Source organism: Lontra canadensis, unplaced genomic scaffold (genome assembly GCF_010015895.1).
Source record: "Lontra canadensis isolate GAN:19392208 unplaced genomic scaffold, GSC_riverotter_1.0 scaffold41, whole genome shotgun sequence".
Taxonomy (NCBI): Eukaryota; Metazoa; Chordata; class Mammalia; order Carnivora; family Mustelidae; genus Lontra; species Lontra canadensis.
Window position 1 is genome coordinate 15419732 of NW_022631035.1, and position 15856 is coordinate 15435587.

A 15856-nucleotide genomic window follows, 5' to 3' on the forward strand; every position below is an offset into this window, starting at 1 on the left:
CTGCAACAAAGGAAGTTTTCTCAAGTTTCTTTTCCCAGATGAGGCTGAGCTTGGTCTCAGGTACTGGCCACAGATATCGCTGGGCTAGTTGCCACCCATGGCTCCTGGCTCCCTCACTTTCTTGAGTGGGAAGTTACCTGGGCGAGTGTAAAGGCAGATTTTTTTAAAAGATTTTATTTATTTATTTGACAGAGATCACAAGTAGGCAGAGAGGCAGGCAGAGAGAGAAGGGGAGGCCGGTTCCCCGCTGAGCAGGGAGCTCGATCCCAGGACCCTGAGATCATGAGCCAAAGGCAGAGGATTAACCCACTGAGCCACCCAGGCGCCCCTAAAGGCAGATTTTTGAAACCACAGACTGAGAATAGTTTCTGCCATCAATTGGGTCCTCGTTTACTTATTTGCTTAGACCTGTGTTACGTCCGTCACAACAACACAGGCCACTATTCCCTCTTTTTGGCAAACACCTGTGTCACTGACTCTCAGCCTCCATGTAGCAATTCCAATTTTATGAACCAGTATGTTTATGTTTAAACAGAAAGCAAGACCTGTTATTTAAAAGTCACGGGGATTTCACTTATATGAAGCTTGCATAATAATGAAAATTATTATGAAGGAAATTTTCCAGATCTTAGATTCAAGGCCCTTTTCTACAGAAGATGGCTGACTTAAAAATTTTTTTTTAAAAAGTCACTAATACACATGAGTTCACTCCCAAAATGTCCACACAAAGAGACCCAGAGTGTCAACATGTTAAGACCCAAAGTTTTATGTAACAAAGAATTCTTTAATTTAAGGAGCGGATCTAGGTACTGTGAAGACCTGTGAGATGTGTAAGCAAGGCCTGCTGGTCGACCTGGATGATTTTAATGTGACTGACTTCTACCGGAAGCACCAGCAATCCCGGGTAAGAGCCACACACACCACTCTGCCTCTCGGGCAAAGTCAGTTAGAGACGCATGCAGGAAAGACGGCTTTCCCTGATAAGAGGACTGGAGAAAGCTTCGCATGGGATGAGTTTGGAAATGTCCTCTAAGCTCACTTCTCTGAGAAGGTGTGCTACTAAGTCAGACCATGGCGGTGGTGGGGGGTGGGGGGGTTCAAAAGTCTTCGCCACCCCTGGTTGAGGTCCCACTGTGGTCAGGGACGAAAGTAGGAAGCCACAGAAGCTGACTGGACACAGAAACAGGAATAGTCTGGCAAGCTCCATACCCAAATTTGCTGAAGTGATGTAAGTTTAATAGCAACAAGGAAAAAAAAATCAGGGTCTTGGAGAAAATGGTCCCCTAATTTTATATCCAGTAACTCTTGGGTAATAAGAAACTGCTTTACTCAAGGTTAATAAACAGGTCCTAAGCACCTAGTGTGTGCTTTTTAATACCCAGTGAATTAACTCTCCTGGGTCATTTGGGTTGTAATTCTTTTTTTTTTTTTTTTTTTAAAGATTTGACTTATTTATTTGAAAGAGAAAGAGAGCAAGCCGGGGGAGAGAGAGAGGGACAAGCAAACTCGCTGCTGTGCAGAGAGCCCTATGTGGGGCTTGATCCCAGGACTCGAGCTGAAGGCAGACGCTTAACCAACGGAGCCACCCAGGCATCCCTGGATTGCAATTCTGATGCTGTGAAAAAGTTAGTCTACCTTGGGTGGGCAGGTGATTCACGCTCAGGATAATAGCTGATTGTTCAGTTCTCAGGGAAACAATCCTACATTTCGAACTGCACTGCCCAGTATGGAAGCCACAAGCCACCTGTGGCTAATGAACCAGTGGTTACTTCCACTTGAGCTGTGCCGTGTGGGGCGCCTGGGGGGCTCCATCATTTAGGCGTCTAACTCTCACTCTCAGCTCAAGTCTCGATCTCGGAGTCATGAGTTCAGCTCCACACTGGGCTCCAGGCTGGGTGTGGAACCAATCAATCAATTAAATGTCACTCTTCAGAGGAGTCATTTTGGCGTTCAGATCCTTAGCCTGCGTCCAGACCTAAAGCGTGGCTGAGTCAAAATGCCACATGTGAGTCTGGGCAATTGTTTTCAACCTTTCAAAAATCCGAAGGCTGCTAGACAGAAGATTAAACTTTCGATAAGAATGAAAGACCCAACAGCACCAGCAAGAAGCGTAATACAAGGGACAAAATGCCACACCAGCGTTGAGGAGATGGGGCATCAGGAGGTGGAAAGGAGCAAGGGAGGGGGAAAGAAAGGAAGAAAGAACTTCCTGAGAAATAAATTATATTTTGAGTCCATCCCTTTTGAGGCCCGAGGGTCTTGAGCCTCTGGGTCCCCACCCCCAGGCCCTGAGAGGAGAAAGAGAAGTGCTTCCGGGGTCACACCGGTGACAGGAAGTAGGCCATGTGGGCGCCTGAGGTCAGGGTGCCAGCCGGGGCGCAGGCAGCTTCCACGTGGTCCTCTCAGAGATTATTTCAGGAAACGGAGGCTGTAGGACTTCCCGAGAAAGACACGTCCGGACAAGGCCAGGGTCCGTGGAATACTACCAGAACATCTGCAGGCCTCACAAACACGGTCCAGCCCAGGCGAATGCCTTCGCTAGTGAAGATTCCTGCTGGTTCCAAGCATCTCTGCATGGCTCACCACCATCCATGAAGCTGCTACCACCCTGCCCTGCTGGGTTTACCGGTGGTATCTGTAGACTCACTAACAGTACATTTTTCCAGTTGTTGTAAAATATTTGCACTCCTGTAACCAGAGGCTGTGTGCCCCAATGCAGAGCACACCAGCTTTGACCACAGGGTAAACCCAGGTCTTGTTCCCTTTTCTAGAGTTTCTATGTGACCTCAGGGAAACCACACAAACTCTTGGGGCCTCCGTTCTCTCGTCCATAGGAAGCAGGAGATCATTCCTCCCTGGCAAGGTGGGATGTGGGAAAAAACCTGAGTACATCCTCTAATCCAGTGCGTGTGGAGAGAAGGGTGCTCAGGGAATGGGAACGCCACATGATGGCCCCAGAGATGCCCAAACTCTCCAGACTCGAAGGAGGAAGCTAAGTGCACCAGGACTGGGCTAGAGTCCACCACTGAAGGAAGGCAACCGACCTACGCAGGGGTAGGACCCATAACCTTGGCGTCACTGTTCCCTGCAGTTGAGAGAAGCAGCTAGGAAGACATTTGAACAAGACCTGTGAAAGGAACCATGTCAGCCAGAATCTAGGCAGGAGACATGGTGGGACCCTCAGCAGGGGTGAATGAAGAAAGCTGAAGGAAGGCCAGAAGTGGGAGGGAAAAGAAGCCAACAAGGTATGATGAAGCATCCTGGGACTGGCACTGTGACCATTCTAGGCCTGAAGTGACAAGGGCCAGGGGCAGTCACCAGGATCAGGAGACCTATAGTTACAGGAGAGAGTCACCAACAGCCTCGGACCTTCAGGAGAGGAAAGCAGCCATTACCACGCCACCGCCCAACAGAGAGAGAACAAGGAGAGTTATTACCCCAGCCACTCTCTCCTCCCACCCTCTGGTCTCCCACCAGGGCCTCCCATTGGTCAAACCCAATGGGAAGCCAGAGAACAAGGGGGCCTAGTTAATGAGATCCATTGAGATCAGCCTCTAGGCCACAGCGCAGGGTGGAAAGTGGATCTGGAGGAGGAAGTGGAAAATATCCAGCACAGTAATTACTCTACATGGAAGCAGAAAAGAGTTTAAATTAGTTTCAGTAAGAACCTGACAGGCCATCAAAGCCTTTTGAAAATGCCCTTTATTATAATCACAGGTAGAAACGACATTGACAGACCCAGCCTGGTGAAAGGACAACAGTCCCAAGAACCGACACGCACTATTTACGTGCTGCTGGAAAACAGTGGGGGGCTCACCCTTTCACAGTGGGTCAGACTGCTCCGATGACCTGTTGTGAATTTACTAGAGTCTATTTGCTAACAATCTGAGTTATAGTTGAGACGGTAGGGAAGCAAGACTTAGACAAGTTCAGAAACTCTCCAGGACCACGGCAGAAGTAACTGTTGTCTAACGCAAAGATAGGGAGGAGGTTATCTACCCTCGGCTTGTCCCCTGCTGGGGAGGCCCATTGGCCTGGCCCTGGACTTGATGTGTCTACCTGGGCTCCTGAGGGCCAAGCCCTTCCCGACTCCCAAACCTTGGTCCCTTGTGCCATCTTAGCCAACACTCCTGGCAAACAGGTTCTTTGGTAGAAAAGCTGGGTAGCTGGTGCCCAAAATAGACATATTCAAAGAAAGGAACAAAACCAGAAGAAGTCTGGAACTGACTCTAGGCCAGTCTGGGTCGCACTTAACCTCAACTCACTTGCTAACTCACTAACTTATTCTCTTAAGCATTTTTCTCATTTAGATTGGTTGGCTGGTTTTCGCTTTTCTTCAATTATAAAAATCACAAGCACACAAAGATCGACTATAATTAAAACTAACATTGAGCTGCATGTCTTTTTTTTTTTTTTCTATTAAAATACTCATGCCCAGGCCAGGCCCCAGAGATTCTGATTGAATTGATCTGGGATGGAGCCAGGTATCAATTTTTTTTTTTTAAGTGTGGCAAAATACACATAAAAGTGCCTGCTGTCGATCAGATACTATCCTGGAGATACCTCAGTGCCCAAGACCAACATAGTCACTTCCTTCTGACGGGAGGAGCAGAGTGAGGATGCCCCCCCACCCCAGCGTGGGAGAAGCAGAGTGAGGGATGTGCGGCCACAAAGAGGTCTGACCCACTCTCAGGTCCAGAGAAGGCTTCCCCGAGGAAGAGACATTTGAGACCAAGAAGGAAAAAGAGTGAAGCCTCTTTCTGTGTACCCTTGAGAACCACTGCTCTAAACCACAGATCAACGATTGGTAGCAGGTCAGTGGCTTTGAGGGTGTGGAGGGGCTCAGACCAGAGTGTTGCCCTGGTTTGGTGCAGTGCACCTGAGTAGAGGAAGGCTGACTGCTGCCCGTGGGCCCTCAAGGGCCTCGAAGTCTGATTATCCTGCGTCTCTCAGACACTGGGTGGTTTCTGTAGGCCTTACAGGGTCAGAGCTTGTTATCAGGCCTCCTGAGGCTGGATTAGGAGCTTGGACAGGCGGTGTGCAGGGTGGTCCCATGAGGCAGAAGCAGCACGGGGCCCCTAGACCTTGTGGCCCAATCCTAGGCCCAACGGGGCTTGTGGCCTCTCAAACCCACCCCCCTCCTGCCTCAAAGTTGCCAAAAAATTAATCCGTTCCTCCTGTGAGTGCTGCCCAGGAAGGAGGAGTCCTGGGTGCTGGCTCCATACCCGGGAAGTAGCCTCATCCTTGATGCAGGTTGGGGCACTCGAGTTTGGGTTCCAAGGAAGAACTCCTAGAAGAGCTCACAGTAACATTCCAAACTCCAAAATGGGCCCAGAGAAAGCAGGTGGAGGAAAAGTTGAGAACACAGATTCTACACTTAAATGCCTTAGACGCCAGGCAGGTCACAAATGGTCAGAATCCCACAAGTGTCATCACAACAGGGTGGTCGGAAAGGAGGCAAAACAGAGAGGATTCTCCCCAGCCGAAGAAGTGTTCGTCCGTCCTTTCCTTCCTGCCTGCCAGTCAGAGCACATCCTCTGGCCAGATTCAGCTGATTCGCTACAAGCTAACTGTTGATCCTTGGTTCAGAGCACTGGTTCTCAGCCATGGGTGGTCCCCAGCCTAATACCGTCAGCATCTCTTGGGGACACGTTTGAAACTCACATTCTCTGGTCCCACCCCAGACCCGCTGCATCAGAATCTGAGGGAGGGGGAGAGGTGGTACCCAGCAGCTATGTTTTAAAATGCCCTTTCTGGGGCGCCTGGGCGGCTCGGTGAAGCCGCTGCCTTCGGCTCAGGTCATGATCTCGGGTTCCTGGGATCGAGTCCCGCTTCGGGCTCTCTGCTCAGCAGGAGGCCTGCTTCCCTCTCTCTCTCTCTCTCTCTGCCTGCCTCTCTGTCTACTTGTGATCTCTCTCTGTCAAATAAATAAATAAAATCTTAAATAAAATAAAATAAAATGCCCTTTCTGTAATTCTGATGCATATTCAAGTTGGCAGTTAACTAGCGTCAAAAGTCATGACTGAATGGGCCACGGTCTGGCCCCAAATTATACATTTTTTGTCATTCTTTCATCTGTACCTGCATTCACTGAGCATACACTACACCGCAGATGCTGGGCTAGGCTCCTAGGCACGAGGAACACAGGCGCACACAAAGCATTTGGGGTCCTTGCCCTGAATCCTAGTTTTCATTCTTGCCTCTTACAGGATATTTTTGTTTTGCAAAATACCATGTCCCCTTGAATTAGCTCATTTGGCTCTAACACCCTGGGGAAATAGGCAGGATAGAGGTGACTTCTCCCTTTTATTAATGGAGTCACTTTGGCCATGCACAGTTAAAGTTCTGCCCAAAGTCTTGGCTCTTGCCGGCCCCAGGCTGCCCATTCTGGGGGTCCACGCCCACGGCGTGATGGAGGTGCACTTCTGTCAGCAGAGGAGGGTCTCAGCGGGCCTCTGGCTGTCATTGCTCTGAGGCACAGGCCTGGCTTTGCTCCATCTCAGCCACGGACAGATGTCCTTGGCCACACACAGCCACCTAATCACCCTCACACCTGGGAGCATCTCTTGAACATGTTTGGAAACTTGATGGAACATTCAGCCAAGCCGTCTGCTTCTTTGAGTGGATTATATTGAGAATTGCCATAGGTAGCAAATCTCTTGGCCAAAATGAACATTAAACAAAATGAACGGGTGGGAGTGGGGCAAGAGAACAGAAAGGAAAACATCTGGCAGGCAGCCCGAGTGCTCCAGGGCTCTCCTCTACAGCTTCACAAGCCTCCTCCCTTTGAAGCCTGCTCCTCGCCCCACCCGTATCAACCCAGCACGGGGGTGTCCATGCCCCATGTGACCAGGTCAGGAGGAAAGGTCGGGAGCAGCTCCAAAGAATAATGCTCCAAAAGTTAGCTCATCTTGCCCTTGCCAAACGAATGCCCTGGAACTCTCTCTGAGAACAAGTCCCGCCCACTTGTGGCTCGGAGCAGGAGCATGCCTCCCAGCTCCCCAGCACATGCCTGCTCTGATTGGCCGGCCCAACCCCTCCGTGGGGCATCACCAGCTCTGCGAAGGGCGCACATCAAGGAGCCCGCCAGTGAGATTTACGACGCCTCATGACAGGTTCCCTCCCACAGACCCAAGAAGAGACACAATCTGCTAGAAGTGACTTTTCAAATTATCTGCAGAAAACATTAGTGGATATTTTCCCATCTGCATGCCTCCAGGCCTTATTGAGTCATAAAAAGTAAATGATTTCCCTGAATGCTTTGACAAACCTGATAGTTCCAAGCCATTTTCTAGCTGATTGATTTGGCATTATGCATCAGAGGGTCCCTGGCGAAGAGAGTGCCGGAGAGAAAACCAGTGGAGAGGCCACCGCCAGCGCCAGTGAGGAAAGCAAACAGGGGGCAAGGCTTGGTGTGTGGGGAGGAGCTGATGGGTGGGTGAGGAAGGCTTCCCAAGGGCTGTAGCTTCTAAGACAGGCTGCGAAGGAGGTGCAGACTCAGGGGGAAGGTGGGAGGAAGCGAGGAGAAAAGAGTGAAAACAAGCATCTTCCTCTCTGCCTGCTCTAGGCCAAGGTCAGAAGAGCACAGAAAACATGACCAAAGTCTAAAAATAGGAGGCTAACTGCTAAGGACAATTGACTAGTGCCTTTCAAGGCAGGTCTATAGGAGAGCAGAGGGGCCTTGAGCCATGACCTTGAGGCCAGTGGGCAAGATCCAGACTTGGACCGGACTCAGAAGGAAGAATGCATCGATCCTTGCTCGATTTGGGCACCTTTTCTGGTGGCCGTTTCATCCTGGAAGAGGCGTGTCCTGGGCCAGCTTCCTGAGCTGTCCTGGATGGAACCGGGACAAGGAGATGGGCCCAGAAGGAAGGGAAAGGCACTGAGGTGGTCCCTGTGTCAGGTCTGAGCTTCGGTTATCCCAGGAAAAAGGTCACACTTCTGACCTCTCCCCAGGGTGAGGCAGAGAACCATGTCCCCTGCTGAGGCTGTTAGTCTCCCAGGAACTTTGGGAGCACCTGCTGGCCTATCCCCACCCCCGATCCATGGGGACTTGACAGGAGGCCATGTGGGGGGTAAAGGGGGAGGAGTCATTACTAATGGCCCTTATTTATTGAAGGTCTAGGAAGGGTCCCCAGGGTGACTGCTACCTAGGAACCGAGGACCAAGGAGCTGTCACCAGCCAGATCCTCCCTATGTTCCAAGCACCAGCAAGAAAAATAAAACACAACCCACCCACCGAGAAAAAGTGAAAACACGAACCAGGGCAAGACGCAGTGTACAAAAGAAAGAGTTAGGAAGCAGGGAGGGAAGGGACGAGTGGAACAAAGGAGATTCATCGGGAAGGCTTCTGCAGGGTGGTGACATTGAGGCAGCTGGAAAAGCTATGGACACAGCCTGAGACTGGTGGGAGGGAGACGTTCAGAAAAGAAGCACAAAACAAGCCAAATGACCACAAGAGGAAGGGATGAGCCAAGGCCTTGTGGTTCCCAGTCCATATGGGAGTGCCAGGCGCACACTCACTGTCGGGGAGTTAAATAATAGACCAGCCAGGGCAGAGGTCGTAGGTGAGACCATCCTTAAGCCTAGTTATAGAGAGAGAAGCATACAGGCCCAAGGCCTGGGGCCTTTTCTCCAGACAAACAAGGGATCTAGGAAGATAAACCTAGATTTGCAGGAGGTCTGCAGAACTCATGTACCTTTGTGTCCCCAGTTCTCCCACAAAAACTTTTGCCTTCCTAAGACACTCGTCCCATCGTGTTTAGTCCTCTGCTCAGAGCCCAGGAGCTACACACACACACACACACACACACACACAGCATGACGCCCAAACTCCCCGTCCTGCCTGATGGGATACCCCCTTCCCATCTCCGTAGCTCATGCCAAAAAAATGTTTCCAATCCAGAACAAACACCTTCCCCATATACTCCAGCCACACTCATGAGTAGGGAATGTTACCCAACACATGCTCTGCTCTCCCAGTCCCCAGGCCTTTGCTAGCATTCAGTGCCTCTGTCTGGAAGCCCCTCATCAATCCTCAGAGCCAACCAAAGGCCCTCCCATCCTTTAAGGACCATCCAAGAGGCCTTCCCCAAGTCCTAGTACACACTCATTGTAGCTGAGCCGTCTAGCTGGTACTGGAACTATTTCTGAACAAGGTTTTCCCATGGAGACCTTTTGCCCCACGTTCCCCACAACACCCAGCTCAAGTCTTTGGCATGTAACTGCCCCATAAATGCTCACCGCATGGGATTGAGCCTGGAGTGTGGAGCTCTCCAAGGGCATCCTCCACTCAGTAGCAGAGAATTCCAGAACGACGGCCCAGCCTCCATGTTGAATCCCCTCTGGCTCCATTCTCTGATCCCCAAGGACAGGCCTTGCCCTGCTGCCTTGTTAGCTCCCTCCACCCCGTGATTTCTTTTTATTTTTTTGTTGTCGGTTCTTTTCTCTATTTTTTTTTCCTCCCTCCGCTCCATGATTTAGATCATGAATATTTTATAGATGAACTTAAAAGTCTCTTTTCCATATTTAGGCACAAAATGAGCTGATGAATTCAGGCTTGTACCTGGTGCTGCTGCTTCACCTCTATGAGCAGAGGTTTGCAGAACTCATGAGGCTCAACTACAGCCGAGTTTCGAGAGGAAGGGTGAGTCGGTCTCTGAGCGGGCCCATCCGGCCGCACTTCCCCAAACCTTGCAGGGTTGGCGATCACATGTGCCATCTGTTGAGGTCTTCGTGGTCACTTGGGTAGGCTATGGCACTGTCATCGCCAGGACAAAGATGTAGCTTGTATACTGTGGAAATGCACGCACAGTGGCTTTCGGGCTGAAAACTAAGCGATCGTTGCATAATTGCTTACTATTAAACGTGAGTAGTAATTAAATGGTCATTAATGCTCACAGAAGCAAGTGAGTCTCTAGGGATATTTGCCCCCCAGAGTAGAGGTCAGCAAGGCTGCCAGGACTGAGCGTGCGTTAGGTCTGGGCATGCCCCTGCCCAAGCATGTAGGGTCTGTGCAAACCAGCGGACCCTTGCCCATGGAGAACTGTTTCTTTTGCTTTGGTTCCCGGCACGTGTTACTCCAGCATCTCTGTGTGTGTGAATGCCAAGACATAAAGGTGCGGATGGTGTGCCATTTGTTGTTAGAGAAGTGACAGTGTATTTACCAGGGATCGTCATCTGTGGCTGCCCTTCCTTTAACACAAGAACCAGGAGTCTTCCAGAGGCCATGTAGTTTGGGGAGAGGAGCCTGGCTCTAAGACTGACAGGAGTCCGGCCTCAGCAAAGTCCCCCAAAATGTCCATTTGGCCACAGTCAAGTCAGAACGCAGGGCCCCCAAGGGCCTTCTCTCTTGGCTAAATGCCCAGCTGTGGCCAGGCCAGGAAAGAACACTCCCTTATGGCCATGCCAGGGACTGATCTGTTTTTAGTGTTTAACACCCCATGAGGCTTGGAATTTGACCTCTGCTCATGTCAGAAGGTCATAACTGGCAAGGAAGCCAGTGTGGCGTTGGGCAAGTTTTAATGACCCCTCCCACCCTATCCCTCTGCTCTGTCCCCTTTCCATCTCCCTCCATCCCTCTCTCCTCTTCTTCCTCAACCGGGGGGTAAGGGGTGTGTGCCAACACCAGTCCCTGCCCAGAGCTAGAACCCAGTGATTCCAAGGGTTCCCGACACTGTCGCAGTCCTCACGCAATGAAAGAGGTTCCTGTTATCCATTTGGAGCCATCCCTGTGAAAAATGCTGGGTTCCAACCGTTAGTCCTAAGAATTCTAGATTTGTCCCTGCTTTTTTTTTTCCTGTCATAAATCTCCCCTTAGATCCCCAAGCTCTCAGTTAAGAAAACGGGCTGGGCCTTGGCCAAGATATCTCCTCAGGAATCTCACCCTCTTTTTGACCCAGGCCTGTCCTTCCTTTAACTCTTCCGTAGTTTTAATAGTGACATAAATTCCTTGGAGAAATACATTTAAAAAAAAGGGGGAGGGGGAATGTACAGGAAGCAGGAAATGATCCTTTGTTAACATTTCCATAACCTTATTTTCATGATTCCCCATCTTTTTTAATGAACTTTTTATTGCACATTGAACTTCAAAGCACCCAGGGTTTGATATAGGTTGCAGATGGCCATGACATCAACAAGCTAATGTAAGCAATGCTGGCCTCCAGGACAGCAGAGCAAACAACACAGAGCACAACCCAATGGGTGAGAACCAAGGCCCTGAAGCATAGAGTCTAAAGAAGTTTCCAGTAAAACTATCCTAGAGAAGGAGTCAGTAACACCAGGAGCTATCTGGGAACCAAGGTGGGAGGAAGCAGGAAGGACAGGACAACACTAGTACAAATAGTGAAGAGGGACCCAAATGGCTTTTGTCAAAGTCACAGTCTTCTGGATTTGAGTCTTGGTATCTTCTTGTAGAAAACACTCAGAATCTGAGGGTAACATTTAGCAAAGAAGCAGCAAACCCCTTCCCTCTCCTTTACCTATCAGAACTGGAGAACCTGTTGGGTTCCGTTGTGTACTCTCTCATTGGGTGAGAACACACTGGGCTCCTTGGTTGTGTCTCATTGGGACACCCAGTGATGAATGCTTATCTGTGGTGATTGTCATTCATTCACTCATTCATTCATACCCTGGCCTGTATCAGGAGCTGAGATGGGGATCAGGGAAAGTGGCCACCGGACATGAGGCCATGTTGTCCCATTCTTTGAGGAGCTTCCGATCAAGTTAGGAGATGAAACTCATATCTTTATAAAGACAGGAAATAACTGGAAAGTAGCCCTTGGTCAAGAGAACCCATGGACCCTGTGAATTCCCAGAGGCTGTGAATTAACAACACAAGATCTTCCCTGGCTGGGACTTCCCAGGCTGTCCATTGATCTCATGAACAAACTATTTGTCTCCTTAGTGAGGTTGTGAGATACCTGAGGGCAAAGCGGGGCCTTTTACCCCCAGGGCCATGAGGCTGGGCATCACCAAGTCCCAGGCACCGTGGATGCCAGGAGCATTGAGGAATTACAAGACAGCTAAATGGCTGGCAAATGAGGACATGGTCGGCTAGGGATTGGGGGTGGGCTTGGAACTCTTATCTTTGTACCCCACTACCCTTCAGTGCCTAGAAAAATGCCTGGTACACAGTAGGTGCTCATTAACCTTTGATGGTCAAATCAACGAACTAATAAACCAAAACCTGCTTCTCCAGGAAGTGAGTCTTGAGTTAGGTTTTAGAGAAAGGGATACTACATAGTTGTGGAGAGAACAGTATGCGAGGTAAAGGTACACTCTCAAGTTCAAGGTCCATATTTAGTTAGTCAAAGATTTTCTGCGTGCCTACTATGTGCTGGGTTCTCAGCTAGATTCTGGAACTCCAAAGATGATTAAGACACTCCTTGCCTATAAGGGCTCAGAGTCTGAAGACAGATAAACACGCACCCAAGAGTATCCCAAAAAATGTGCCTTTTGTGATGACAAGATGGAGCCAGATGTGGAGGAGCAGAAAGCAGTTAGGTGACCCCTTCCTTCCACTCCTTCTGCAAGACAGACTGTCCAGGCAGGGTCTTCGGAGACCCCAGCTAACGTCTCAGAGGCCTTGCTTTCAATCCAGTCGGGTTGTACTCTTTGCCATCGGCCTTCTCACTGCTTGGAGGGCCCAGTGGCAAAGCTGCTTCCATTCCGGCTCTCTTCACTTGATCTGCCAAGGAGGTGATGTTGGAACCGAATCTTGGAGAGTTTAGCCGGTGGACAAGGGTCGGTGTTTGAAGGAAAGGGTATTCGAAGCAGAAGGAAAGGCAGAGACTTACAGAAGTGAGAAGATCCATATGTTTGGGAGAGTCAGGGAGTTGGAGCTGGCAGGAAGTAGCGTGGAGGTGAGGCAGCTGGCTGTGGAGAGGGTGTGTGCTGCTCTGGAAGGCCACGGAAGGGTTTCTAGCCTGAGACAGGCGGGCAGGCCAGGAAATTTGCATTTTTGAGCATAACTGGAGCAGCTGTGTGTAGGATGGGCTGGAGGAAAGAACCAGTGGGGTCCCTGCTGCGAGGGGGGGCAAGTGAAGGGGGCCCTGTGGGGGAACTTGAGATGGGAAGGGAAGGGTCACCGGGCTGTCCTGGGTGGCGAAGCTAAAAGAACTGGCTTTCCCTCACCTCTCTCCCAGGATACTCCACTATTCAGGGCCTGCACTCCCAAAGCCGCCTGTCCTGGGCTTCCTCCTAGCTATGGGTTTTGTCTGTACCGTGCTGTTTCCCAATGAAATGTACCTGTACTCTGAATCCCTGCCTGTCCATGGCAGCTGCCCCATACCTCTTAAGGGCCTACTTCCATAAACTAGATAAAACACTAGAAAGAATCTGTGTCCGCGAGCTAAAAGGCAAAGGGCAGAGGGACCCCATGCCTTCAGAGATCATGACAGTGCCTGTGATCTTCTGCAGCGAGCATTGCCTTGGTCTCCTGCCCCAGGAACACTGGGTTAACATTTCGCCAGTAGGGAAACTTCTGCCTGTAAAACACGCCGGGGAAGGGCAGGGTCCAGCGGCTGGCCTGGGAGGCAGGCAGAGTCCTGAAGGAGCTCTGAAACTCCACTGCCCCATCTGTGGGTGAGACTTTCTCCAGGCTGTCCCATTCGCACCATTTCTATAAACCCCAAAACTCTTGCCTCAAAGAACCAAATCTACCCAAAATATTAGAGGCCCAGGCTTGGCCCTCATTTGGGAAAACTTCCCTACTCACCCAGATGGCGTTTCTTCGAGGAATGAGAGCTGGCTTACAGACAGAGGCGGTCACCTGGCACCGAGTCTCGAAGCAGGATGAGGCCAGCTCAGCAGCCCAGAGGGTTGGGGGCCGCGGTTAGCACAGTCCTGATGTAGAATTTATCCGGTGACTGGGACTGCTTCTTAGAACAAAGTCCATCCTTCTCCTGCCCTCCTCCCAGCCTGCGGGTGACAGGGACCCAGGAGCCATGGCTGCCTCCACACTGGCCAGCAGTTGCCCCAGTAACAGTGTCCGGCACCCCTTGTTTTGCCCTCGGGCCTGTCACAAAGCCCCTCTTCTCCCGGGGGCAGAGCACTAGCCCTCTGCACGGGAGCCCACATCCTTGCAGCCCAGCACAATGGGCTCCCACCGAGTACACAGTGTTTCTTATTGTGGCATAAAATGTCATAAAGTCAGAACAAAGACAGAGCCCAGAGCCTTGATGGGCCTGCTGCTTCCTGCCGGGCAGAGAATACAAGTGATTGTTTAAAAGCCAGGGGTGAGGCAAGTGGCCAATTAGCACAGCCTTCACCCCCACGGTTTGTAAATGTGATTCTCGGACCCTCAAAATGGGCTTCTGCAGTTCAGATCAATTGCAGAAAGGAAGCAAAGCTGCTCCCAGGGCCAAATTTAGAAGCCCTGAATCACCAGCCAAGGCGACCTGTGTTCTCTCTGCCGGGTCTTTAGGACAAAGCTAAGCACCTCACCCCCCCCCCCCCCCGCACCTCCCCCTCCGCCCCAGGTGTTGAATATCAACACAGCCCTTGGCACCTCTGCCCCTTTAAGGTGATGTAAGGGATTCCCAGAACTTTCCGGAGAGCGGAGAATTAGACATCTGTTCACCATTGCTTTGGAAAAACAATTCAATTTTCATTGTCTTTTTTCTCACAGTTGTCAAGAAATTACCCACAACCCAGACCGGAAGAAAATGAAAGTAGGTTTGGGGGTCAGTTCTGCCATTTTGAGGGTGTTTGCTAATTTATTCTTTTTCTGGCACTGTGTCCAACCTCATACTGTGGAAGGAAGTAACGACCACCACCCAGAGGCAAAAATAACCCCAAGAAGCTTGGGAAGCTCTAGCCGCTGCGGTCAGGAAGGCGAGTCCCAAGTCCGCGGGAGGAGGAGCAGATAAGGATTTTAATTCATCCTGAAAGCGAGGACGAGGGCCAGCGAAAGGGAAGATGGTATTGTCAGGCATGACTTGCAGCAGGCTTCTTTCCCTTTTCCTTGGCAGTGATTTTTCCAGCACCCAGTCCTTGGGGAGCCTCTTGTTATCTTCTAAACCCTGGAAGGGTGCTATATAGCCACTCCGGGAAGGGACCCTGCTCCTAGCTCAGGAGCAAGTGGCCACCGAGCTTTTCCCCCTGCAGCCGGGTCACGTGGGTCTGCTGGACTCACAGGTTGAGCAAGGCGAACAGGTCTCCTGAGAAAGGTCCCCCAAAGGAGGGCAGGACAGCTGTCTTCCAACAGGTTCGTGATCTCATAGAAAACCCAGCTGAAGAGGATGCGCTTAATGAAAGCAGGAGGGCGTGCGGCCAGGCTCAGGAGTTTCTCCCGCAGCAGGGAGAATTAACATCGCCGTGGACCGAGGGGGGGGGGTGTGACAATTCCATCTCCAGAAATTCTTCAGGGGAGAAATCTTAACAACTGCTTGCCCGAAGGCAGGTTTAAGGTTTAGGAGAGTGATCCCCACACTGGCTTCGCCATCAGAATCACCTGGGGAGTTTGCCAGAAAAATTCGAATTCCGCCCCACCCCTACTTCCACCCCACGCCGCAGAGATTCGGATTCAGACCCCGCGGTGGGCCCCTGGTCATCCCCACGCGGCCCGACCCGGGGATGCTGTGGGGATCCCCATAGGCCGGCCCGGAGAAGCTGGACCAGCTCAAAGCTCCACAGGGTGGGGCCCAGATTACGACCCTCGAGAAGCCAATTTATTATTCAGGGCACGCAGTGCTGAGAACCCAGCTGACGGTTTTCGAAGAAGCGGGGAGGGGACGCTTGCCTCCGTTCACAAAAGGACCCCGGAGCGCCAGCCCTAGGCGCGACCATGGGGTCCATCCACGCCGGTGAGGGGCCCGGGGCGCACCCGGGGCTGCTGCTCCCCCTCCGGCAGCCG

General features: G+C 51.1%; 1 protein-coding gene across 3 annotated transcripts in view; it reads left to right on the top strand.

The window, feature by feature from the left end:
- The window catches only part of MARCHF10 (membrane associated ring-CH-type finger 10), an 82203-nt gene that overhangs the window by 64003 nt on the left and 2344 nt on the right, over positions 1 to 15856 (top strand). The window contains exons 8-10 of one of the 3 annotated variants that reach the window (XM_032870898.1): positions 795 to 904; positions 9533 to 9646; positions 14630 to 14672. In XM_032870898.1, the coding sequence (XP_032726789.1) occupies positions 795 to 904; positions 9533 to 9646; positions 14630 to 14672 (267 nt within the window). Of the gene's footprint in view, positions 1 to 794; positions 905 to 9532; positions 9824 to 14629; positions 14673 to 15856 lie in introns of those variants that run through there. The other 2 variants (XM_032870896.1, XM_032870897.1) reach the window with 2 other exon arrangements.